The sequence below is a fragment of the Drosophila simulans genome, chromosome X (assembly GCF_016746395.2).
Source record: "Drosophila simulans strain w501 chromosome X, Prin_Dsim_3.1, whole genome shotgun sequence".
Taxonomy (NCBI): Eukaryota; Metazoa; Arthropoda; class Insecta; order Diptera; family Drosophilidae; genus Drosophila; species Drosophila simulans.
Window position 1 is genome coordinate 13,177,791 of NC_052525.2, and position 25,346 is coordinate 13,203,136.

The 25,346-nt window shown below is 42.9% G+C and overlaps 2 protein-coding genes across 23 annotated transcripts in view; one reads left to right on the forward strand and one right to left on the reverse strand.

Annotated features, from left to right (window-relative positions):
* On the forward strand, positions 1–25,280 carry LOC6725884 (cytosolic carboxypeptidase Nna1). 22 transcript variants are annotated; one of them, XM_016173859.3, is made up of 16 exons: positions 1–408; positions 13,563–13,741; positions 16,964–17,116; positions 17,386–18,337; positions 18,510–19,296; positions 19,479–19,752; positions 20,015–20,295; positions 20,352–20,511; positions 20,566–20,724; positions 20,785–20,952; positions 21,974–22,089; positions 22,171–22,306; positions 22,379–22,960; positions 23,113–23,675; positions 23,733–24,125; positions 24,188–25,280. In XM_016173859.3, the coding sequence occupies exons 1-16, from the start codon at positions 315–317 to the stop codon at positions 24,972–24,974; spliced, it is 5,784 nt and encodes a 1,927-aa protein (XP_016039249.2). In that variant the 5' UTR covers positions 1–314; the 3' UTR covers positions 24,975–25,280. The 22 variants fall into 22 exon arrangements, with proteins under 22 accessions (XP_016039249.2, XP_016039250.2, XP_016039246.2 ...); XM_016173860.3 differs by having other exon boundaries at positions 22,379–22,945; XM_016173856.3 differs by having other exon boundaries at positions 20,785–20,853; positions 22,379–22,945.
* LOC6725883 (glutamine-dependent NAD(+) synthetase) overlaps positions 1–25,346 on the reverse strand; it is a 33,414-nt gene that overhangs the window by 7,750 nt on the left and 318 nt on the right. Inside the window, exons 2-3 of the mRNA XM_016172600.3 lie at positions 15,061–15,180; positions 8,362–8,626 (exon numbers count right to left, since the gene is read on the reverse strand). The gene's annotated coding sequence lies outside the window, so the exon portion shown is untranslated. The remainder of the gene's footprint in view (positions 1–8,361; positions 8,627–15,060; positions 15,181–25,346) is intronic.

A 25,346-nucleotide genomic window follows, 5' to 3' on the forward strand; every position in this document is an offset into this window, starting at 1 on the left:
CCCTGATAATTGAGTTCAGTTCGGCCAACAATATACACACTAGACATTTACACAAAAACCCATCCGTACCATTTTGTTTTTATTCATATTCACCCTTTTCTCACTCATTTAACTCACATGAACGCCCGAAAGGATAAATCGCATTCCTAATCGGGAGACAAATTCAGCACAAGGCTCGTCCATCAATCGCATCCACGAATTGGTAACCCAACATCCGCACATCAAGTAAAGTCACGTAATCTCAAGAAGATTTCGAGGACGTGCTGTGAAGGGCCAGACGGAAAAGGAGGAGGAGAAGGAACAGCGCTCCCGAAATGCAGAAGGGCGTCAAGGACAAGGAGAACCGGAATTCGGCGATGGCTCCGGAGTTCTGTGAGGTCCAACAGCAGCCATCCAAGCAAAACGATGGTGAGTCAAAATATATATCGCATATAATACATCTTTATTTATTAGAATATAATATACTTTAGAATATAAGTAGATATCAAAAAATATCTCCTTAACCGTTTCTGTTCATTTTCTTTTATATATTTTACATCCAAGCTTTTTCAACTCCTCTCTTTAAAACAATGAAAGTATGTATTAATACGATCTGAAATTTTACACAATTACATTGTGCTTAATTATATTGCTTATTTCCATTCCATATTTGGGTCATTATTTCCAATGTTTTGATCAAAATACCGAATATTTTTTTCACAAAAAATCTGCGAAACTATTTTTGGCAAAAAACTGAATTTTCAAGTTCGCTTTTTTGGCTATAACTTGGCTAATAGTGGTCACAGAGCAAAAAGAAGACCCTTTTTATACTCCTTATAACCAATACTAACAACGCCTTTAACTTTTAAACTGATTTTGTAAAATTAATTTTTGGCCAAATTTTCGCATTTTTTGTAAGGTACCATCATCAAAATTTGCGAAAAATTGAAAAATCCTAGAATGCCCAAAATTGAATGCAAATCGATTGGGATTTAAAAAACAAACTCAACGAGGTATGGCATTCCATATTTGGGTCATTATTTCCAATGTTTTGATCAAAATACCGAATATTTTGTTCACAAAAAATATGCGAAACTATTTTTGGCAAAAAACTCAATTTTCAATTTGCCTTTTTTGGCGATAACTGGACTAAAAATGGTCACACAGCAAAAAGGATTACCATTTTATACTCCTTATAACCAATACTAACAACGCCTTTAACTGTTAAACTGATTTTGTAAAATTAATATTTGGCCAAATTAGAAACTATTTTCGGGTAATACAAATACGGCAGTTTTCATAATCAAATTCGTCAGAACAAAAGTTAAACTATCTGCGTGATCAGTAAGGTTAATTGATAGGCAGCAAAGGGATTAATATAATTATTCAACCCTGCAGTAATCAATTAAACTGGGAAAATCGCTTGGCAAATCGAAGACCGCCATACTTTTTTCCGCTCGCCGGAATAAAAAAAAAACAAAAGGAGGAAAAACTTCCACTTCGCCGCTGTAGTTTTGGCTTTTTAGCTGGCATTTGACGTACCTGACGCCTGACGTCCACCGTAAATAGTTGCAATATGTTTCTTTTTTTGGTGCCGGCGTCTATTTTCGTCTTGGCTCCAAAATGCATATCAATAACGGAGAAAATAGCAGAGAACTGAAGGAATGGAGAAATGTCGAAACGGAGCACTTGCCGCTCTGTTTCGGCTCCTGTCACTGTCTTTTACTTGGTTATCCCCCGAAAATGCCACCATGCCCCGCTCCAACCGGAAGTGGGGAAATACCCATGGGGATTACGAACGGACGGATGGGCTTCACTGTGCTGCGGGCGGCCGCAGCCAAAAATACGAAACTAAACACAAAAAAAAAATAGAAAAAAATGCTACACGAAACCATTGAGCAAACACAACAAAAATTGTATATCAAAAGGAACAAAGGAGACGCAACCAATTGGTGAAGCAAAATGACATGCAAGCGACGCAAGGCTATAATATGGGGGTTCCATCTAGGCGGGGGGTCTATATCTGTAGGGGATCGCGGGCGTGTTGTTGCAGCTCGTGTTGGTGGCCGGGTTTGGGTTACCTTAGCTTGCCCCGTGGGCCTAATGACGCATTGCAGACAAAAACGATATGACGCCTCGTGGCAATATCCGGCGGAAATGAATCCTTGGGTGTGGTGGCAGCAAACTACGAACTACGCAGATTACCACGGTGATTCGATGATTATATTAATCGATACGTGGCAATCGCAGATTATCTTTTACGATTAGTGATTGCTGCGGCGCGATGGTATTACGAGTATGATTCTCGTGACAATCGGTAGTATGGGTATTTAGACTATATAGGGTTTATTTAGTAGCCTGTTTTTTGTTTTTTTAAAGCTTGTATGTTAATCAAGCGACTGGCATCTGTGGCACAGTTTTAAGGCAAGCGTTTCCCTTGCGTGGCGCCACCGCCAAGTCATTGAGATTGAGCCGCCCGTAAGGACCTCTTCTCTAAGGACGTCCCGCCGCTGCCAGGGCGCTGTCAAATGCCAATAAGCCGACATCGTCTCCATCTCCGCCAAAAACAACCAAGTTTGAAGCTACTAAAAAAATAAAAAAAAACAAGGAATTGGTGCCAAGCGGGCCATGCAAAACACACAAAGAATGGAGGAGCGAGACTTCGGGTTGGGGGGTGGGCAGCAATGAGTGGGAATCGGTATTGCCAAATCAGCTATTTTTATCGTCCCTTTTGGCTTTTTTAAGATGGATTTCGGTAAAGGAGATTATTACTATCTGATAATTTATTGCATTTTTGTACCAAATATTTATTCCCAATAATAGAACATCATATGCATACGCTTGAGTTGGTTATTTCACTTGCAAACTGCTTATTTTGAAACTGCGGCAATCTGTCATCGCCAAATTAAGTTCATGTGCCAACATTTTGGCAAAACTCAAATAAAACACAAATGTCAAATGGCTGCAATAATGTGCAAATATGGCAAATGGATATAGAAACTTGAAATATCTGTTTTTCATTTAACAGACTTGCAGGTTATAAATTTATGCCACTATGCGAAAATTTCATCATCACTGATGGAAATCGCTCACGCGCCAAAAAGTAGGCAACCAAAAAGGGCTAGACTTTCGCCCGAAAAGAAGGAGGCTCATATAAGCAATGGGATTTAGTGAGCATATTTTTATTATATGTATATTTTAAAATCGCAAAACAAATGCTACGCCAGTGGCGTTACAGGGATGAGTGCTGGGATTTTTCTGCGCTGTTTATATAGTCCATGTCGTGCGCAATTTATGTTAATCACGGCGGAGTTTCAAAGGGGAGATGGAGGAGTGGGGGGGGGGGGGAGGAGTGGTATGGCTGAGGGGGAGTTACAGTGCCACCCAGTCGCCCACTGACCCGCCCACCGCCTGCATTGCCACGTGTAGTAGGCCTACAACAAAACAGCGAAAAACTATTTTTTTGTTTTTGTTTAATACTCTAACGCGGTAGAGCACAACTGCATTTTGCGATCAAGTCTGAAAACGCATGGCATCTATAAAATAGTGATACTAATTAGTGGATAATAATGCACATCTAAAAAGTAGTAATATCAAGTTATGAGCTCCAATTAGTAATGATACAGATACCGTTATGAAACTTGGTAATTTGGTGTATTATCTGCTACTAAACTATCATGTTTTTAGTTGCTGCAGAAGGAGCCCTTGTTTGAGGGTATATCCGGTTCGGCCTTTTGTACGGGCCTTCAGTTTGTTTTTGTTGTACGGTTGTTTTTCGTCGGTGCCTTGCACAAAGGCAACGCCGTGGCAGCAACAATTTTAATGCCGTGGTTTACTGTGATTCGCAATTTCGCCAAAGGCAGCGACATCGACGTCGACAGAGGCAGAGGCCACCATTGTCGTCCGCGTTGGTTTTGCAGCTCAGTCAGCAGTTGCGCTAGCAGCTGAGCTGAGCTTAGCTGGCCGAAGAAGAGGAGAGCGACTCCGAGATAAACCGTTAGTTGGGCTGGACAGGCACGCGCGCGCCTTGATCTGTGTTCTTGAGTGCTGTGTGTGTTTATTTTTTTTTTGAAGTGCATCCATCCAAGATGACGGAGCGAGAGAGAGAGGCAATGTCCGCCTCTCTGAGCCGTCTGCTGAGAACCTTGAGCTCGGCTTCGATGAGCAGACGGCACTGCCCCCTCGCTCTCCTGCAGCCTATACCCTTGCATCAGAGCGAGATGGCGCTGGGGAGCGCGAGCAGCGGGGGCAGTGCGGAGAGATGCTGCAGCAGTTGCAGCGATGATAGCAACAACAATGAACGCTGCAAGAGCGCTGAGAGAGGAACAGCAGCAGAGGAAGTGGGCGAGGAAGAGGGAGTAGAACTAGAATCCAAGCAGGATGCTGACGAGGGAGAGCAAGATGAGCTGGAGCTCAAGAGAGATAGCAGTACCGTTAACGTCAATGTGGTGAGAGCCAACTTCAAATGCAATGACATGGAATGCTCTCTAGTCCTGGGCGACTATGTGAATGGTGAGTGCCGTTAGATGCTCCATGCCCAACACTGAGAAAAATAAAAACGATATGCTGGACTATGCAATTAAATATCACTTTCATGCAATATGTTAAATTGATACAGAGCAATTGCTAAGAAATACATTAATTGTACATACATAATTGATACAAATAATTTCACATAAAGAGTTTTTTTCCGGTGCACTTAGTTTTTCCACCCGCGTGCCACTCAATATGTTCACTCAAGCGCTGTCGACGGATAATGAAGATTCAATTTGATGTGTAAGCAAAAATAAAAGCGGAACAAAGGAAATCCACTCAAGAAGGTTACACAAGAAACGGATTTTGGGTTACCCTTAAAAGTATCTCTCAAATATTTATGATAAGAAATGTTCAAAGACTTCCGTAGTCTTGATAAAAGATAGCCAATATGCAAGCGATTATCAGCTTTTGCTGAATAACGTTTCAGTTTATTACGCATACGCCGTGTTGGCATCTCGTAAAAGTGTGTTATTTTAAAGAGGCTAGCAGTAAATTGTTTTAAAATAATTTAAGCACTTCGAAATGTATTTCTTATAGCTAGCAATTATCCGGTGAGCAAGGCAATTAAACATTAGTCTGCTCACCATGTCGTATACGTAATTTTTGTGAGTATATTTATTAAGGGGTAGTAGATGTCTCCTTCAATAATACGATTATGTCAAATAAGAAAAGAACCACTGACTCACTCCCTCTAGAGCTTAAACATCAAAAGAAGCATGCTCAATCTGCAGATATCCATCAGGAATATTATTCAGCAATCCCATAATTCGCTTTTCACTTCCAATTCGTGTACATCGTTTATCTCTGTCACAATTATTATACGGCATCGAAATGCGGATTCGGGTGATTTTATTTTTTGTGTGAACAAAAACACACATGTCGACCGCTGCCAAAATATGGCAAACGGAAATTTTTAATTGCAATTTGTTAATTTGCCCAAAGCGGCCAGCTCTAGCTGAAAAAGTAGAGATACAGTGCACATTGGCTAGAGAGGAAACATGAACTAGTTTTAGATTTAATTATTTAGATTATATTATATCAATAATTTTGTTCCAAAATATATAATTTGTAGATTCCAAGATCAATCATTATATACTTATAAGAACTGTGAATGCAACTGATTATTGAGTTTATAATATATCATATATCATAGATATATATCTTTAAAAAAGCTTTCAGATCGAAAGTTTTTAGTGCGTTAGACTGTAGAATCGAAAAGTGAGAAAAGTTCTTGGCGGACAAATCGGAGGATGGGGTGGCGAAAGCTAATCGCTGGCACAATTCGATGATTGACGAGGGCCAAGCGGCGCAGGGTCTTGAAAATCGGGGGTGGGGGTAAAGGGGGCGAAAATCAGCGAAAAGCGTGTAAAATGGACAAAGGAGCAGGTGCGCGGGGTCAGGAGGAGGACGGCATGCGTTTACGGTTCGGTTAGAGAGTCTTCTTTTCGCCTTGGCAGTCACGGCGTTTTGCCAAAATAGAAAACACATAAATTGCACGATCAAGATCATTGCTGTTGCTTTTATCGTTGCTGCAGCTTTTTCTTTCAACAATACTCTTGTGCGGGGTATTGTTGCATTTTACATAGATAAGCAACAATATATGTATATTGATTCACCAAAAACAAAACGTACTAGTACAAGTTTTCCACTTTGTTCTTTTGGGGTTTGAACATAATAAGGATAAGGATAACCTTTAGAAGAAAGGGTATATCGCATTCGGCTTTCTTCACCTTATATGGTTTATCTGCTTCTGCTCGCTGCTCAGCCACTTCGATGACATAATCTTAATCTCATAGGCAGAAGCAAATAGAAAAAGTAGGAGAAGCGTGAGGGAGGAGAAAGAGAACGAGAAGGGAGGACGATAGGGAGCGAGTGATTAAAAGTTTGTTCTTCTCGCTTGGCTCTCTCTCTCCTCTCGCTCTTTGACACCTGTTCGTTTTGTGTCCGCGTAGGCAGCTGACAGCTGCTGCTTCTTCCCCGCCTACGCACCCCCCTTCCGCCACCCACTTCTAGTAAAAGTTTCCCACGGTGTTGCACCCCTCTTGCCACATCACTGATTCTCCAACCTCCACCCCCCTTTGCCTATGCCGCTGAGGAGCGACTTTGACAAATTTGTTTTGGCATCGAGGCTGTGCTTTGATTTTTTTCCCTTCTTTCTTTTCTTTTAAATTTTCTATTTAGCTGCGACGTTTTTATTTTTATGCCTGGCTTTTCTAGCTATTAGAAAATTGTTAGAACTGACAGCAGCTGATCTTCTAAATGATTTCCCAAAAATTACAGGAATGAATATAAACATTTAGCATTTTATATAAATATTTTAAAAAGAAGTACGAACTACAGAGATTAAGTAAGCCAAGAAATTCGAATTGGTCGTTCAATAAACCGCTTAATAATACACTTTATCTGCTCTTAACTGGAATCATCTCGTTGTTTAGCAAACAATCTCTATACAGCGTTGGGTGTAAACGTGACCTGGAGATATTCGTATCCGTGAATCGCGCTCCACCTTCGGCAAACATTTGTTGCTCGTTAGAATATGCACAAAAATTCCACGAACTGTGTTCGTTAGTTTTTCTCATTTTTTTTCTATTTTCTTTTTTTTTTTGGCGTATCCAAGGCTGGTTGCCTTTGGCTTTGGCTTTGTTTGAGCCATCGAATCGAATTCATGTTCACGGCATGCCATGGATGGATAGGTTCCATGGGATGGTTAGGATGGCGGACTATGAGCCATAGATATGAAGTGTATGGGTATGTGTGTAGAGTGCCAGGACTACTGCCTTGCACTTCCTTGGAACATTAGACAACGAGAATTGGACAAAAGAGCGAGAGAGAGGGAGAGAGAAAGCGAGCGAGAACTGACGAGGCTTTGTTTATTTGTTTATAACAGTCGCAGTGGAAATTCGAGTTGGCTCACAACGGCTCGAATCATCGACTGCGGCTCAGTTTGGCCAAATCGGTGGTTATCATTTGACGACGCAATGCGAAACGAGCCGTACAAAGAGCCACAACAAAACAGCATAGTGTCATAGTGTCGTAGGATCGGATTAGAAAACGGGATCGAAATCGGGCTCGGAATCGGTTTGTGAATACCAACAATAATGCCGCCTATAGCCGCTATCCACTGCGATTGCATAAGGACCTAGTGTAAAGGATATATCCGAGTGGTTTGCATTTTTTCAATGTGTGCCAAAAGCAAGTGAAGCACGACGGTAGTGAAATCAATCAACAGTCTGTGCTCTCATTTGAGTCCCATCCCAAATACCGCATAGCTAACTAACTCTGCCCATCCTTCCCCATCATAATGCCGTAGGTATCGAGATACTATATATACCATGGACTTTGGAGGCGGTCGCGTGCAGTTCCTGCAGGCGCAGCTATTTCCCGTCTGCACGCTGACCACGTCCAGTGGAGGTAATGGGTCATGTTCCTCGGGATTATACCATATATAGTATTCATTATTATAACACATTTCCAAAAATGCTCATTTTAAGTGCTCTAAGTTTTTCATAATTGAGTGTAGCGCACTTATAAATTGCCTTCAATATCTTAAAACAGATAAATCGAAAGAAGATTTCTCATTGGTTATATGTATTATTTGTGTATTGTTATTTCTTACATTTTATATATTGTTTGCGTTTGAACTTGTCTGCCTATATGGCGTTTTACTTTTCACCATTAGCATAATAACATTTGTCAAATCAATTTGAGCCTCATCGAACAAAGTATAGGTACAGTAGGACATCTGTAACTGTAACCCAATATTTCATTTCAAAATATCGATATCAACAGTAAATTCCAACCGATTGCCATACATAAGTACATAGTTAGAAATAATCAAATACTCACTTTCAATTTGTTGTTAGTTGAGTTTGGTGTTTCTCTTGTACGAATAGATTGTCTAAGGGCACCTCGGTGTTGTTGTTCGTTAGGTTGTTGCTGTTATGGATAGTTCACTGTACTACATGACCAGCATGGGGAATTTGTTGAATGTTGGGCTTTTGTCACCGCCTGCGTCCGTAGGAAAATATCGTTGTGAATCGTTGTTCGCTTTCAAACTTTTCGCCTTTCCTTCTTTCGTTCTTCCTTCCCGCAACCTCACTTCCGGCCCCACCTGAAATCGGATAAAGTGCGGATAAAATGGAATTAGAATTAGCCGCAAAACTGTTTGATTTTGGCTGCCACTTGCGGCTGTCATGGCAACGCCAACACAAAATCATTAACACAGAAATTCCGGAATCGCAATTGGGAAATCAAAGTCAAGTCGTTGCCTGTTGTCAACCAAGAATGAGTCTATACTATGTATAATAGGGGGTATCCGAACTCACTTCAGTTCATTGAATTGCGATTAACGATGTTTCACCTGCATAAATCACAGAGTCAGAGACCCCAAAACTCAGAAGAAGACAGTAAACCCATTAATGTTCATTGACTTGAGCCCTCCTCGACGATTTGAATACGTCTAGCGTGGAATTTTCGCTTGGCTGTGATAATCGGTGCATATCAATTCCATACAAAGCGAATCGCTGCAGGCGAATTGGAAAATTCGGAAAATCCCTTAGCCAAAAGGAGCTCAATTACATGGATCTAGGTTATTGTAGTTGCCTGGCTAAACATTCTAAGGATGAGAATTTAATTAATTTGCAATTAATTGCAATTAGCAGGTCTCGCATAATAATGCACATTTTATTTTGAAAACCAACTACAAGTTAGTTACTAACTTTCAGTAAGAACGTATATTCCCCAAATCCAGGGGTATTTTTATATCTAGAACGATCTGAGGGGGCAATACCATAAAAGCGTCTGGAAAAATGGCAAACAAAGAAAATGTAACAACGAAATGTATTAAACAAATTTCACGAGAATGCAAATTGCAAACTCATAAACGGTGGAAAAAAAAAGGCAAAAATCGCCTAGGCGAGAAAAAAAAATGTCGAATAAAAATTGTGAAATATTGTGGGATGGCAATAATATTGCGCTTTTGCGATCTGCTCAGATTTTTGCGGTCCGGCCTCAAAGGCATTGGCCGAATGCCTGCGATTGGGATAAACAAAATGCCATAAATATTACGAATAATAATACAATTTAATGTAAGTAAATAATATGCAAAAGGCGGCAATTAGAGGCGATCGGGCGCAGATCTCTGGCTTTGCATTTGAGCATAAACATTTAATTAACGCCAAATTCCTGCTGTCGCTTTGCGGCAGACGACAACCGCATTGGCGCAACAATTGAAAATTGAAAGCACAGAGAGGAGCCCGAGCTTTCTATTTGCTAGCCCTTTCTCCACCGAAATTTCCCCCTTCTCTTTTCGCTTTTCCCATGAATGAACGCGAAATGTTTGCCCTTGTCCATTTGGCCAAACCACCGAATCGCCCATGTGGTCCGAGTGCATTCCCATGAAAAATTCAGTGCTTGAATAAAAGGTTTCATGACATTTTACCAACAACAAAAAAGTACTGTATTTACTTTCTTTATCTTTTTTCCAAAAGAAATTTCATGTGTGCAATTGCTGGCGACAAATGACATTTAAAAGCTCGCCAAATTGCAGTCCAAAACCAACAATAACAAAGAGCCACAAAAACCACATGTGCAGGGGGGGAAGAGGGGGTTTTGCGTGGGGTGAAAGGTCAAGGTCGCCGATTGAGCTTTGTCATTCCATTTGAAAGTGCAGCTGAAGTAGTTGAGTGCTGGATATTGTTTTGTGGTAACAGCTTAAGGATAAGGGCGTTTCAAAATGCAGAGTAATGATTTAGTTTTAAAATCCTTTGCCGTAATCCTTTTAGTTTTCGACAAAGAGTCTGGAAATTGACTTTTAGCAAAATGTTAAAAATTTTAGTTGAAAATTTTTAAACATAACTTTGCTAAATATGGTCAGAAAGATGAAAGAATAACTGCTTTGAAAAGCTAAATACCAATGCAAACTATTCCTAAAAGCCAAAAAGTTACAAGAAATTTTAATTCCAAAACTTGAATGCAAATCGATTGGCAATTTAATTGCGAACTGATCGCAAAAAAAAAGTCCAGTGTTGCACAAAGTACATTTGCATACTGAACTGAAGATCACCAGCAACAGAAGTCCTTTAGCTCACTCTCGCGCTTACACACGCAGAAACAGGAAGAAACAGCTGTAGTTGTAGCGAAAGCTCACCCAAACAATAACAATGGCTGGCAGACAAATACCCACACACACACGCTCGCAGGATAACGGTAAAGGCGAGAACAGCTGAGCGCGAAACTTGCAAAGCGAAAGTGCAAAAGCTCTCTCACACTCTCTCCTGTGCGATTTCGCCTGCTCTTTCGCATTAAATAATATTCGCAGGCAGCGACGCCGACAGTGACGTCGGCAGCGCGGCGACAGAACTGAGCATTCCACATTCGCTTGGGTTTTCTGTTTTAGTCAACAACAAAACGCGCAACGGCAAACGACAAAACAAAAAATACAAAGAAAACACACATTCGAAATCTCAAAACAAAATTGCAATATAACCGAACCAAATTCAAAACGTAATCATAATTTTAAAGAAAAATCAAAGACTCCAAATAAAAGACACAGGGTTATCGGAAATTCGAAAACGGAACATTAGAAACAATTTAGATCCAAATACCAAAAAAAGTGTGCCGCCATATATCGGTTTTCTATTGTCACCTTTCAGTTTTGTTTTATTGTTTTCTGTTTGTTCGAGTGCCACGAATTTTGAAAATCGTTGTTCGAAAGAATAACAAAATATCAGCTAATACGTGTGAGTGCTGCCCCCCTTTTTTCACCGCCTCCGCCACCCACCACATTTAGCGTCTTCTTCTGTTTTCGTTTCGCTTTCGTCGCCCGTGTTCCTTTTCGCGTTTTCGAGATCGTTTGGAGGAGCGAGTTCTAAATTCTGTGCCGGTAAGAACATTTCTTGGGGTTACACTGAGCGAAAAATAATCCAAGCATTGGTAGCATAATCTAAAGACTAGATTATCCATCTAAACTTACTACATATATTGCATACAAAACAAGAAACACATTTAATCTTGCATATTAACACGATTACTTTGAAGAATCTATAAGAACATAAATTTTTTCCAAGAAATCAATTTAAATATTAAAGATTTTTGTACATGCTAATTGACAAATGAATTAACATTGGGTTGCAAGTTTCATAAACACAAAGCACTTTATCTATCTTTATATACATACTATACCTATCTATATCTTACAATTGTGTATCTTGGCCATCTCGTTCTTAGCAAATCAAATAAATATTATCTATACATTTTTACATATTTCAAAAAAACGTATATCAACGCAAAGCAAAACAAACGACGTCTTTTTTATACAGTTTGAGTCAAAATGTTTTCGATAAATATGTACGAGCACTGTTTTTTGTAAATAAACACTTTTTGCAGTGCATTCACATAGAACCATTCAAAATGAGCCATGAATAATTTGACATACTTGTGCTCAACTGCTTCCACTGAAAAATCAAGTGAATAATCCCCTCGACAGGTTCCCAAAATAATTGCCAGAAGATCCCCCACAGAACTCTTAATAATAATACTTAACATATTCCCTCAATATGGGAAACTTTTTGGATTAATAGAATATCAAAACACCATTTCAAACAATCGAATATCTCTGATTAAATATTTAAATATTTCTTTACAACGATTCCCATTATACGAATTTGCATCCTATTAAATCATATTTTCTTTGTTTCGAGTCAAACTGCTTGACATTTAGTTGTATTATATATGATTTTCTTTTGCTGCATTTCTTTTGTGAATAATATATGTATTTTCTCAATTCTGATGTTCAACAAATTTGTTAAAGCTATACAGCCGACACAAATTTTATGGGCTTGCATTTAAGGCGAGCATAAGCCACATCGAAATCCATGGAAACTGCCGTGGGTCATAAACATAAAAAGTAAAAAAGCCGAAAATTATTAGCGATATTAATCGACTTGACAGGATCTAAATGGTTGGCTGCTGCGGAAAAACTTTTTCGCTGGAAGCAGCCCCCAAAGATTTACAGTTGGTTGCCAGGCATTAGCCCACCCCCCACATTTTCCGCTTTTCCAGCGAAAAATTGCAATAAAAGAAGCCAACAAGGAGCACAAAGCAAGGCAAAAAAAAAAAAAAATAAGAACACAAAACAAAAAACGATAACAAAATCGGCTTTTATGTGCTAATAAAAACCGACTAAGCAGACACACAAAGAAAGCACAAAGACGTGAAAGAAACCAAAAATTAATTAACAAAATATGTTGCAGTGGCGGGAAAAGAAACCAAAAAGGAAAACTACAAGCGAAATAAAGAGAACGTTCCAAAAAGCGCGAAATGAAAACGAAATATTATATGCACACACTAAACTTTAGTTGAAAATAATATAGGGGACACCCCCCACCTCCCCGCACATATGACAATTAATTGTTGTTGCCAAAAGTCACCCGAAATGCCGCTCATTTAGGCCAATATTAATGGCGATTTGCGCCTATTCAAAAGTAAACTTTTTAAAACTGGAAGAGAGAGGGGCAAACTTTTTTTTTTTTGGCACGACAAATGTTTATATAATTGCTGACCCACTGAATCCCATCGCATTCCCTCATAAACACACAGGCCTTGAGTTGAACATCATATCGGTCGAGTCTCTATATTTTTCAGTGCTGTAAAACAGTTCGTTTTTAATTCGGGAGCAAATCCCATTTCACAAAATTACGCAAAACAGCTTAAGGTCTTTATAGTTTAGCAAAATCAAGAAGTGTCCAAACTAGTTCAAAACTCTAATGAAAAGCAATTAAAGCGATTGAAAGGTATGAATGGGTTGGTCAATACAATTGTCATGGTTTGTAAGCAAAACTAGTGAAAGAAATTGAAGATACATGGATTCCAATAACTGCCATGCATAGCTTACATTTACATAGGTACTAATTATCCTCACTATTTTATTTCTCTTTCACAAGTATTTTACCATAGTACATAACCATGTTCCTCAACTATTTGTGAAGGCATCCGCCTATCGTCAGTTTCTCTTTACTAAGCCATTTCCCTGTTATCCTGTCTTGCAGGCTTCCTTGGCAGTTTCCTATCGAAGGGCCTGAAGACCAATCAGCTGGTTGTGAATACGGATGAGAAGACCCTGCGACCAGTTGCACGTCTGAAGGAACCGCGCGATCTCTTCGCCCTGCCGAAGGACAAGGACAATGACTGCTCACAGCAGGCCCCCAGATGGCCGGTGGAATGCCAGGTGAGTGAGTGGAGTGTAGTGGAGTGGCAGTTGGCCAGGGGAATCCTTCGCGGCCAACCTCAATCGCAATTCCAAGCACCAAGCCCAATCAATGCACCCGTCGAGGAGCCGTTGAAGGACATAGACGTAGACGAGGACGTGGCTAAGGCAAAAGGTGTCCTAGATTTCTACCCAGGATGGGGGATGAGCCTCAATGCCTTTGACACGCACCTCGTCTGCTGGCAGGGAATCGCAGGACATGCGTGCCGCGCCCCATAAATATTAATGCATATAAAAATCCGGCTGACGGAGGGTTAATGGGGTGAAGACCTTTAAAGGAGCCGCCGCAAATCCGAAGATATTACAGGCCAACTTGGCTAAGTCGAACTTTGGGTACAGTTTATATGTATATGAAATGGTAGCGCGAGGAAGATCATGAAAGTTTTAAGCACATTGGCAATCAACAAACTTCTTCTACGTAATTAATTATAAATTTGCACGGATTTTGACGGGCTAATGTTCGACTTAGGCGGGCGGGACTGTAGTGTCCCTCAACCATCTTGCCTCTATGTAGGTCAAATTGCAATAAAAGGTGCACACACTAGGCCACGCCCACACCAACGCCCACACCAACGCCCCCGCTTAACCCATGGCATACCCATGCGGCAAACGCTCGCCAAGTGCAATGAAAATCCTTTCGTTTCCGCTTTGAGATTTTATTTATTTGTTTTACCTTTGTTGTATTTTTTTTTTATTTCGTGCTTTTCCTAATTGTTGGCCAAGTCGTTAGCATTGTTAACAATCGATTTTATTTATTTGTACTCGATTTGCATTCGATGCGCTGCCAAATTGTGTTGGGCAAATATTACACATTACCCATACGCCCCGTCGGTCGCTCAATGAATGCGATTTATGGGAACTGTTAGGAGGTGGGATTTTGGTTGGGTTTCGCGGGGGTTTTCGGTGGGAGGAAGGGTTTTTTCAGGGGTCAAACAGAAAATTGGCCAACTGATTGATTAAACAGACGGCCACCGGGGGGAGGCGGGTGGCAAATGAAGCAATTGGAGGTCAATTGCTGAGCAATTTGTGGCGCAATTCGAATGAATCGAAAAAACAAAGGAAGACCAACGTTTCCTTGTCAATTAACATGGCTTCAAATGCAAACGCAAAAAAAATGGAATATTGTAACAGTGAAAAGAACTAAATTTCAATTTAAGGCGCATAAAATGTATGTAGCACAAACAAAAATATTTTTTTAACAGTTAGGAATAACCAATGAATAATTTTTACAATGAATCCTTAAGTTTTTGTAGTCCATACATTTAAAAATACAAACTCACCACATTTGCTGTCGCTGTCCTGCTCGCACTTCAGCTTCGTCGCTTTACCGTTAAGTCGCTGCCTTTTTTTTTGGCTCCAGGCACCCACGCACACATGCACACACACGCACACTCGGCAAACTGTAAATGCAATTAAAAGAGCAAAAATACACACATAAATAATAAGTCAAGAAAGTTTTTCGAGGGAAACGTCTTTCGTGTGCCTTCATCGTTTTTTTTTTGTTTTGTTTTTTTTTTTTTGGCCTTTTGGCCATGACGTCCAAAATGCAAACTCAAATAAAAAGTGAAATTCTCGAAAAGCGCCTTCGGTGTCGACTTGATTCGCTTTGTTGTTATTGTAGTAGTTGTTGCCACAATGACACTGGCATTGGCAATGGGCATGAAAAAGTTTGCTTCTTTTGTTGCTTTTTTTTTTGCGAATTTTCAATACCAGGAAAACGAGAGGGTCATATTAACTGAAAGCGACAGAAGGCAGACGGAATTCGTTGGGTAAAATAAACAAGCTAATTAGTTTGATATCATCGTACATACAAAATCGCAGCATAAATAAATAAAGCCGAAAAATGTGAGCAAAATAAATAGAGAACCCAAGGGAGTGTGGGAAAGAGACGGCTGTAGTAGCCGCAGAAAGAGAGGGGGATTGTTGCAAAAACTGACGTTGATATGTTTCAATTAAGCCATCACACAAACACAAATGTCTGCAAATCGCTGTTCGTGTGTGTGTGTGAGTGAGTTTGAGTATCAGATTTGCATGCTTTATCGTCCTGTTTTTTGCACAGTAAGCGTAACAGGAAAAACGTGGCAAATATTTTGGCAAAAATATTTCGAAAACACTCTTCAAGTATTTAAATGCATGAAGCTTTCCCAAATTTTTTACGGTCTGTGGCAAATCCCACAGCTTAATTTTGCAACCTAATGTTAAAGTTTATTAAAGATTGCATAGACAAACCAAAAGCAGCGTAGAAAGTACTCATACGCCATGTATGCCAAATGATGATAAATAATGTTTATTCGCTTATTCAGTATATATATATATAAACTTGATATTTATAGTTCAAATATGAAAAATGCGATTCTATGCCAATTGCATGTTTATGAGACAACATTGCGTATGAGTGATATTCAGATAATAGATCCGTGCAGCAGGTAAACTTGACAAGTAAACTTAACCTTAAAGCTTAAATCAAATTTATCAATTTCATTAGTAACTATTACCCATTATGCAAATAGTTATCGCCCCACTGTGCACGTCTTACATGTGTAAGCACATCAGAAGGCTAAGCAAATAAGCTGCTCAAGCTTGTGGGCAGAATTACAACGACGGGAAAGTCAGTAGAACACTGGAATGACATCAAAGCCTCAACTGAGGACAGTCAAAAGGGAAATGGAATGAATGGGAATATGGGGCTTCGCATGGGGCTTGGCAATCAGTGGGCAGCTGGGACACCGGGCACAAAGCAAATCGTTGGTCGTTGGTGACATGGAGTTTAAATGTAATAATATAACTCTGACTGACGTTCGTCAATTTCCTTGGCAAGGACAACAAATGCAAAAACGATGGGAACTGCCATGGCGAGTGACATCTGTTCCATGGAAACCAAATATCACTGCCTTTAATTAACGAGACTTTGAAAAAACAACAGGTGTCGCCGTAATGGTGGAAACTGTATTAATTACACTAATTAAAAGCGATAAGCAAGGACATTTCAATTCAATTTGGGATCGATAAATAAGTTAACTTTGCTTTAATAATTCAAGAAGAAATGCTAACGCAATAAACTGAACAGCAAAATATCAAAGTTGGATGGGTTGAATTATTGAGCGTTTTAGGGAATTTCTAGTGCTTAAATACGTTTTTTGTTTTTGAACTTATTATATATCTTGTCGTTCTCCTTCCATCCAGGTCATCGAGGAGCGCATCATACACATTCCGTACGTGCCCGCTGTGCCGGAGCCGCTCAATGCTCCGACGGGAAACGAGCTGAAACCGCGTCCCGTGGGCGAGGAGAACGGCATTGTGGTGTTCAGCTACAGTCCAATTAGTGCCGTGAACTATGTGAGTATCTTCAGAATATGATTTTTAAGCATAACATTCGCAAGAACTGATTTCGATTTGTAAATCCAATAAAAATTCATTTTCAATGTATTTTCAAATCGAAAAAGTCAGTATAACATGATGCACCTTGCACCTGCACTAACCAGTAATCGGGAAAATCGTATATTCATTAAAACAAAAACAAAATATTGGGGGAATTTAAAACTAACCCACCTTTGCGACCATATGAGAATGTGAAAACTAAAAAGGCAACGACAAAAACCACACAGGAAAAGCCCAAGGCGAAGAAGGAGGACGATGAGTCCAGCGACGAATCGGACTATTCCTCGGACTCCCGCCAGGATTCGACGCCTCCGAGCCGTTCCACGCCCATGCGTCTGGCCGGCGGCGGTGAATGTGCACCTGGCAAACTGAACAGCGTGTCCAAGATGATCAACAATGTGGACAATCGGTCCACCAGTGCGTCCCTAGACGACAACGATGACTACTACGATGATGAGTACGATACGTCCGGCGGTTATTGTGGAGGAAGCGGTGAGGCCAAGGAGAAGGCCATCATTAAGGATCTCATCGAGGCGAAGAAGAAGCGCTACCAGGAGGAGGCCGAGGTCACGCCCGTAGGTGGTGGCACAGCCCGAAATTCGAGAGCTGCCAGCCGTTCGGAACCCAGCAAGGATGCCAGCGATATCGACGATATCTGGAAGAACAACACCAGCGAATATAAGCCTGCCTCGCCGCGCTACGTGCTCAGCCAGTTTGGAAAGAATGTGACCAAGGCGGTGATCGACCGGATCGTGGATCACGAAGATCTCGTCCCGCCATCGGGATCCCAAAAGGTATCGAACCAGTTCGCCGTAGGCCCCGTCAAGTTGCCCAAGACAAACATGGCCCGCTTAGAGGTGGCCTTCGAGCGAAGTGCCTGCCAAGATCGATCCAAATCGCGTTTAAAGAAGGAAGCGAGTGGCAGTCGTAAGCGTAGGGCAAGCACCTCTGACGAGGACTCCAGTAGCTCTAGTTTGGGTGACGAAGAAGAGGATGAGGTGAATGATTCCGATTCGGAAGCAGAGAATAAGAGAAGTGGCGTGGGCTTGCGCAGAATCTTGGGAAGCTATTCGGCCCGGCTCGCTGGTGGCGCCGAAAAGTATCCTTGTCCCGGTTCCGGATCCGTTTCGGATACCGAAACTTTGGTGGGAGACGAGAGCAGGAGCAGGCTGGCTGGCTGTAAGCATATGGCAAATGGTGGGTCACTAGTTGGAGCGATTTTAACTTAACTTGGGGTACCAGTCAAAAATGGGTTGCTTTTCATACAGAATCAAAGATTATAGATTCAAAGTCGCTTCAACTTAATGCCCAAAAGGTTTTCTCTAGTTCCACACTAACCCCCATCCCCCAGCTAAAGGCCTGCATCAGCAAGACCTTATTTGCTCTAGGAATCGGCAGGCGCATTCGCGATCCCCCCTACGAGCGGTACCCCACACCCATGCGGCCACAGTGGCGGCGGCGGCAGCGGCGCTCGCCAGGGGACGCAACCGCGACAAGAACGGTTGTCTGGGTGGCAAGGACGAAAGGAACATGGGCATGGGAGTGGGAACAACTGGCACAGGCTCGATGGGCACTCGCACCCCCTCACCCGTCGGCAACAACGTCTTCCGGCTGACCAAGGATCAGCATATAATGCTGAGTTCAATGACCAGCCAGGAGACGACCGGCACTTTAATCTCGTCGACAAGTACTAACCAGACGACGACCACCAACTCGTCGCAATCGTTTCTTTGCTCCGATTTACCCCAAGCGCAGTTTAGCCGTTCGGCCGTCGGTGGTGCCCGCTTCATGACCAATTGCCATCCCATGAATCCGGAGGAGTACGACGGACTGGAGTTTGAATCGCGCTTCGAGAGCGGCAACCTGGCCAAGGCGGTCCAAATCACGCCCACCTACTACGAGCTCTACCTGCGACCCGATCTCTATACCAGCCGGTCCAAGCAATGGTTCTACTTCCGAGTGCGACGCACCAGGCGCAAGATGCTCTACCGCTTCTCCATTGTCAATCTGGTGAAGTCGGACAGTCTCTACAACGACGGTATGCAGCCGGTCATGTACTCCACGCTGGGCGCCAAGGAGAAGAGCGAAGGCTGGCGCAGATGCGGGGACAACATCTGCTACTATCGGAACGATGATGAGTAAGTATGGGTTAAACCCAATTGAGTTTTAAGTGCATATACCCGTAGAACTTTCGGATACTTTGATATCCCAGCATTTTTAAGTGACATCAAGTCTCTAGAGAAATCTAAGTGGGTTGCATAGGAAATTGTTCGCTGTTCAGCTGCATTTTCAACTGGTTTATTCCCTTATTCCCCACCAGAAGTGCCAGCAATAGCGCCAACGAGGACGACGAGGACAACTCCACATACACGCTGACCTTCACCATTGAGTTCGAGCACGACGACGATACGGTGTTCTTTGCGCACAGCTATCCGTACACCTATAGCGACCTGCAGGACTACCTCATGGAGATCCAGCGCCATCCGGTCAAGTCAAAGTTCTGCAAGCTGCGCCTGCTCTGCCGCACCTTGGCTGGCAATAATGTCTACTACCTGACGGTGACGGCGCCCTCCTCCAACGAGGAGAACATGCGGGTGAGCTGGGCGCACAAACTCATCTATCTCATGGCAATTAATCTGTAGACAAACTTTTGAAACTCCTGCACAAACAGCAGTGTGCTTAGATAAACTCATTCATTATATGCGAACAAAAAGTTGATAGCAGCCTAGGTCGTTAAAGTTATAATTAGCAATTGGAATTATGTTCCAAAAAGGCTCATACATATGTACACAAATTGTTCAACAATCTTCTACTAAGGTGTATGTTAAATTTCCCAATGTTCCCATTCAAATTTAGCGCAAGAAATCGATTGTGGTGTCGGCACGTGTGCATCCCAGCGAGACGCCAGCCTCGTGGATGATGAAGGGTCTGATGGACTTCATCACCGGGGACACCACAGTGGCCAAGCGGCTGCGGCACAAGTTCATTTTCAAATTGGTGCCCATGCTTAATCCGGACGGAGTCATTGTGGGCAATACCCGTAACTCGCTGACCGGCAAGGACCTGAACCGCCAGTACCGAACGGTAATACGCGAGACATATCCATCTATTTGGTATACCAAAGCCATGATTAGAAGGTGAGTTTGTCCATCTTTGGTTAACTATATTCACTGCTATCATTTGTTTATTGCAGACTGATTGAGGAATGCGGCGTGGCCATGTACTGTGATATGCACGCTCACTCACGCAAGCACAACATATTCATATATGGCTGTGAGAACAAACGCAACCCGGAGAAGAAGTTAACCGAGCAGGTCTTTCCGCTGATGCTGCACAAGAACAGTGCGGATCGGGTGGGTATTATGTGCAATCAGATGATACTGTATACTAACCCCAACCCATTGCAGTTCTCCTTCGAGAGCTGCAAGTTTAAGATACAGCGCAGCAAGGAGGGCACCGGACGTATCGTGGTCTGGATGCTGGGCATCACCAACAGCTATACGATCGAGGCCTCCTTTGGCGGCTCCTCGCTGGGATCGCGCAAGGGGACGCACTTTAACACGCAGGTAAGTTGCATGGCCATTCACTTCACTCGAATACCTAGATGATTATCGAATCTCTTTCAGGATTACGAGCACATGGGACGAGCATTTTGTGAGACACTTTTGGACTACTGCGATGAGAATCCGAACAAAGTAAAGCGGCACGCCAAGTTGTTTAAACAAATCAAAAAGATAAGAAAACGCGAGAAACGCGAACAGAAAGCATTGAAATTACAGAAAATGGCCGATCAGGGATGTATAATGAACGACAAATTAAAAGTGAAACGTTCTGTGGAGAAAAGTGTCTCCTAGGAAGGTTCTATCCCATCAATACTAGCCCACAATATAACTCTCGACACACACAGCCCGAAATCCAAAACAACAGCCACACATCGTCTTGTGCCGTTATTTGTATCGTTCTTGAACTATAATCGTAAATCGTTAATCGCCAATTGTCAATCGTAGATCGTTTATCGCATAGAGTAATTGTAATCGCAATTATTGTTACCAACTCGTCGCTGCCTGCGTTTTGTCCCTAAAGCGCTGCTGTGCTGACCCAGAAATCAAATCCCAAATCCAAAGCCATCAACATTATCGTAAATACAATGCAACAATGCAACACACAACAATTACACGTCGGCCAGAGTTATATGGCAGATATACATAGTTTAACGTATATCTGGGCATATACACCATATGCATATGTTATCCAATCGGGTATTACATGTATATGAGGCATTGAATTGTGTGAATTTTAATGCTCTCTATTTGCGCGTATCGCAGTTTTTCTAATGTTTTTGAGCACCCAATTGCGTGGCTAGGATATCTCTATCCACGCAATGGGTCCTTAGATTACCTCTGTAGATCTATCTATATATAATTATATATTTGTATATATACATACACCCTGATTCCGCACAATCGTAACTAGATAATGGCACACAGCACAGCATCGCCAGGCACAATAGGTCTTTTATCTTATCCTAGTCGCTCTAACTATGATTCGCGTTTCTTTCGATGTTGATAGTCGTAAGCGTAACCGTATTATTATAACCGGAAAATATTATTTTTTGAAATAAATACCATATCTATCATATAATTTACGTTTTTGACTTTTGCTTAGCATTCGATTTTTCTGCTTTTCACATGCTTTTAGTGATTCGCTTAATTAACCCGCACACTCACATTGTTTTAAATTGATTACATTTAATTTCCTTTTTTTTAGCAAATGTATGATTTCTGACTAATCCTAATGCATTAACATTTACAATAGATTTTAAATTTACTCAAACAACAGGACAGGCTACGATCAAAAATTATCGAAAGACTGATGCGAGAAGGCTCTAGTGCCGACGAACCATTGAATATACCCCTGTCAGATTACTCAAGGTGGGTCCATCAGCCAATCCTCTACTAACCCTAACTAATCTACTACTACTATCATATCATATCCATACCAACGATCATTAGCGACGAGGGCAACTGCAGCTCCAGCTCGGATAATGAGGGTAAACACTCGATAACAACGTCCGATCTGGAGGGACCATGTTGTGCTCCCACCCGAGCACCGCCCAGTTCACCTGAGGTCATACACGAAATTCGCAAGGTAAGTGGTTTGTCCCACTAGTTTTACTGCACTGCACCTGCACCCTATTTCTCCCCCCAATCCGAACTGCAGTTTCGCATGCGACGCATGCGCAAGGTGATGCACGAGCTGGACAGGATCTATTTTACGCCCCTGTTCCAGCGCAAATTCAAAACACTAACGACCTTGAAGAGGAGGCGTCAGAAAATGGGTGTCAAGGCGGCTCCAAGTGGAAAACGCCTTCGTGGAGGCGGTGGTCCTGCCACACCCACGCCCGCACTGGCCGTCCAAGCGGCATCTCCATTTGTAGAGACCAACAATATCCAGAAATTGCATACGCCTAGACAATTGGCCAGGAATTTGCCATCCAATAGTGATCAACCGGCTGGAGGCCAGAGTTCCGACAGTTCGGACAGCATGGATTCCTCGCAATCGGAATCGCTACAGGAACCGGATGCTTCAAGTGGTAGCACCGCAGCAAGTAAAGAGGTCACAAAGAAGGTGAAGGCTAGTGGTGCTGGCACCAAGAAGACGGCCAAAAAGAAGAAGTTCATGCCCACGGAGAAGAAGAAACCGGTGGTCAATCAGAAACTGCACGTTGATCGCAATTTCCGGCTGTGGCTGGCCAATAGGCGCATCTACATCTATCGTCGTAAGAAGGTATCTATCGTACAGGTAAAACGGTAAAAGGTTTAATAACTTCTAGACAACCTTATAAGTTAGGTACATACCTAACATATTTTTGATACATACTTATAGCACACAAGCACAACTAATTTAATAATTCCCCGATCTCGCCTCAAATCTCCCGCATCTAATCGGCTTAGTCCACGCAGGCGCGTCGCACTAAGGTTAAGAATAAGCCTACAAAGAAACGTGGCGAGGTGGTGCGCACCACCCTGGACCTGCCCACAACGGATCCGGGCTCGGATCTGCACTTCTCCACCGACGACGAGGAGCACTCGCCGACGTCCGGACATAATGGTTACGGTGCAGTGCCTCCGCTCCGACACACGCTGCTCCAGAGCGATCTGCAGAGGCGGTACATCGAGGAAATTGGCGATACGGTGGTGCAGAAACCAAAAGCGGCGCACATGCCGCCGGAACTGATTGTGACCACACCTTCGAAGAGCGGCACTCCGGGCGGTGGGAAAAAACTGGATGTCTACAAGCTGACGCCTCGAACTGCCCCAGAATTGGACACGGGTATTGGCATGATGCAACGACAGGCCGGAGGAACTGGCACATCCGCCAGACGAACCTATTCGTGGCACAATCTCGATCAGCAGGAGATTCCCAATGGCAGCGGCGGTGGTCAGGGCAAGGCCAACTTTTACATAGGCGATTCCAAGCCAGGAATAAAGACGATGACAAAACCGCTCCCCAGAAGGTGGGTGTTTCCAAATGATTTTGCGAAATCTAATTCGGTTTGCTTGCCTCTTTCAAGGAGTGTCCCGAGCAACTTCATTCCCCAGAGACATGGCAATGCGCAAACGGCCGATGACCTGCAGCTCAAGCTTTCGCTGAAGAAGAAAGTCTGGACTGGTGCGCACGGGGATGCTGATGGTCGTCCTCTGGCCTGGTACAAGGGTCACTCGATAACAACATCCCAAATGGCCAACACTACAACGACCATACGAAGTGCAGGCGGTGGTGCTGCAGGAGCAGGAGGAGCTGGAGCTGGAGCGGGTGGAGGTGGCAGTGGTCAGAACCGAAACATGTTCACCTCCAATGGCAGGGAGCAGACAGCTGCTTCTGGTGGCATCGCCATGGGTGTACCACCCGCCTTTGTGGGAGCACCACGAAGACACAGAAAACTGGAGCAAGTTGATCTATTCAAGTAAGTGGGCGATTACTACCTGGTTATTCCTCTATTAAGTCTAACGTTCTTTTCTATTTCAGTGCCTGTTCTCAGAAGCTGATGCTGTGGCAGCAACAAGAGGAGCAAAGGCGCTCCCATCCGCAACAGGCGCAGCGCCTACTAAAGGTGGAGGATCCTCCGCCACATTCAAGGGACCGGGAACGCGAACGTGACCGGGAGCAGCAGCCCTTCAAGCCCATGCACATGGTGAGAAAGTCAACGGGTACGACCAGCCAGGCCAAAGTCATCCAGGCTTTGGTGGCAGCCGAGTCCGGCGGTAAGGTGAAACGCAAGTCTAGTAGCATGATGAAGATAGCAGAGACCACGCAGCTGGTGACTCGATTTGCCCGGAATCGCAACAGCGCCGGAGGATCGACAGCACAGCAGCAGCCGCAGCAGCAGCAGTCACAACATATGCACCACCAGCACAAGCGGATGTTGTTCAAGGGCCAAGGCGGAGTGGGAGCTATGGGCGCACGGATGCACTCTGCCGGCGTGATGGGTCAAATGCAGGGCAACGGCGGAGGACGTGCGCCCAACAAATTCAAGACCGGCGGACTGGTGATCACCGCCGTGCAGCAACCGACCAATATGACCGGTGGAAGCTCCAGGCGGATGAGAAACGCAGCCGGATTGCAGGCCAAGGGCAGCAATGGCGCCTTGGGTTCATCCTCCGGTCAAATGCAATACCAGCGCAGCAATGCCAGTGTCCAGGCCAACAAGTCCGCAACAGAAATCTCCCTGGACACCGTCAGTCTGGTGCGGAAGGTGAAGACCAAGCTGAAGAAGCGCAAATCCCGCACTTTGTCAACAGGAGCACCGAAATAATTGATCCAGAATCTCCGCCAGGTGCATCACCGAGTTTTTCATTCAAAATTTTAGTCAAATGTAATCCGTTTTAGTCCCGTCCGTTTTCGTTACGTAAAAATGCGATAAGAAAATGATTAGAAAAATTAACTAAATAATTGATAACACCTTTAGGCGTATTTTATGCATATGTAAACCCGATCTCTGTACCTACAGTTAATCCCTAAAATATGTAATGTTGAAAGTCGTAGTGTGTATGTGTTCTTTTTTTTGGTCGCCGAAACGTTTTCTATTGAGATTTGCAATAAAACAAACAAAATGAGAAAATGTGTGCCACTCAAGGGTGAGATATGGGGGGATGGGCTGGTTGTTGGCAAATTTTGTAAATAAATA

What these genes read in the sequence shown, in the direction of transcription:
- LOC6725884 (XM_039297832.2), top strand. Translation starts at nt 4,068, where the DNA reads ATGACGGAGCGAGAGAGAGAGGCAATGTCCGCCTCTCTGAGCCGTCTG. An exon ending in ACCAAAGCCATGATTAGAAG is followed by an intron (nt 20,296 to 20,351) that starts GTGAGTTTGTCC and finishes TGTTTATTGCAG; the next exon opens with ACTGATTGAGGAATGCGGCG. An exon ending in TACAGAAAATGGCCGATCAG is followed by an intron (nt 20,953 to 21,973) that starts GGATGTATAATG and finishes CATTTACAATAG; the next exon opens with ATTTTAAATTTACTCAAACA.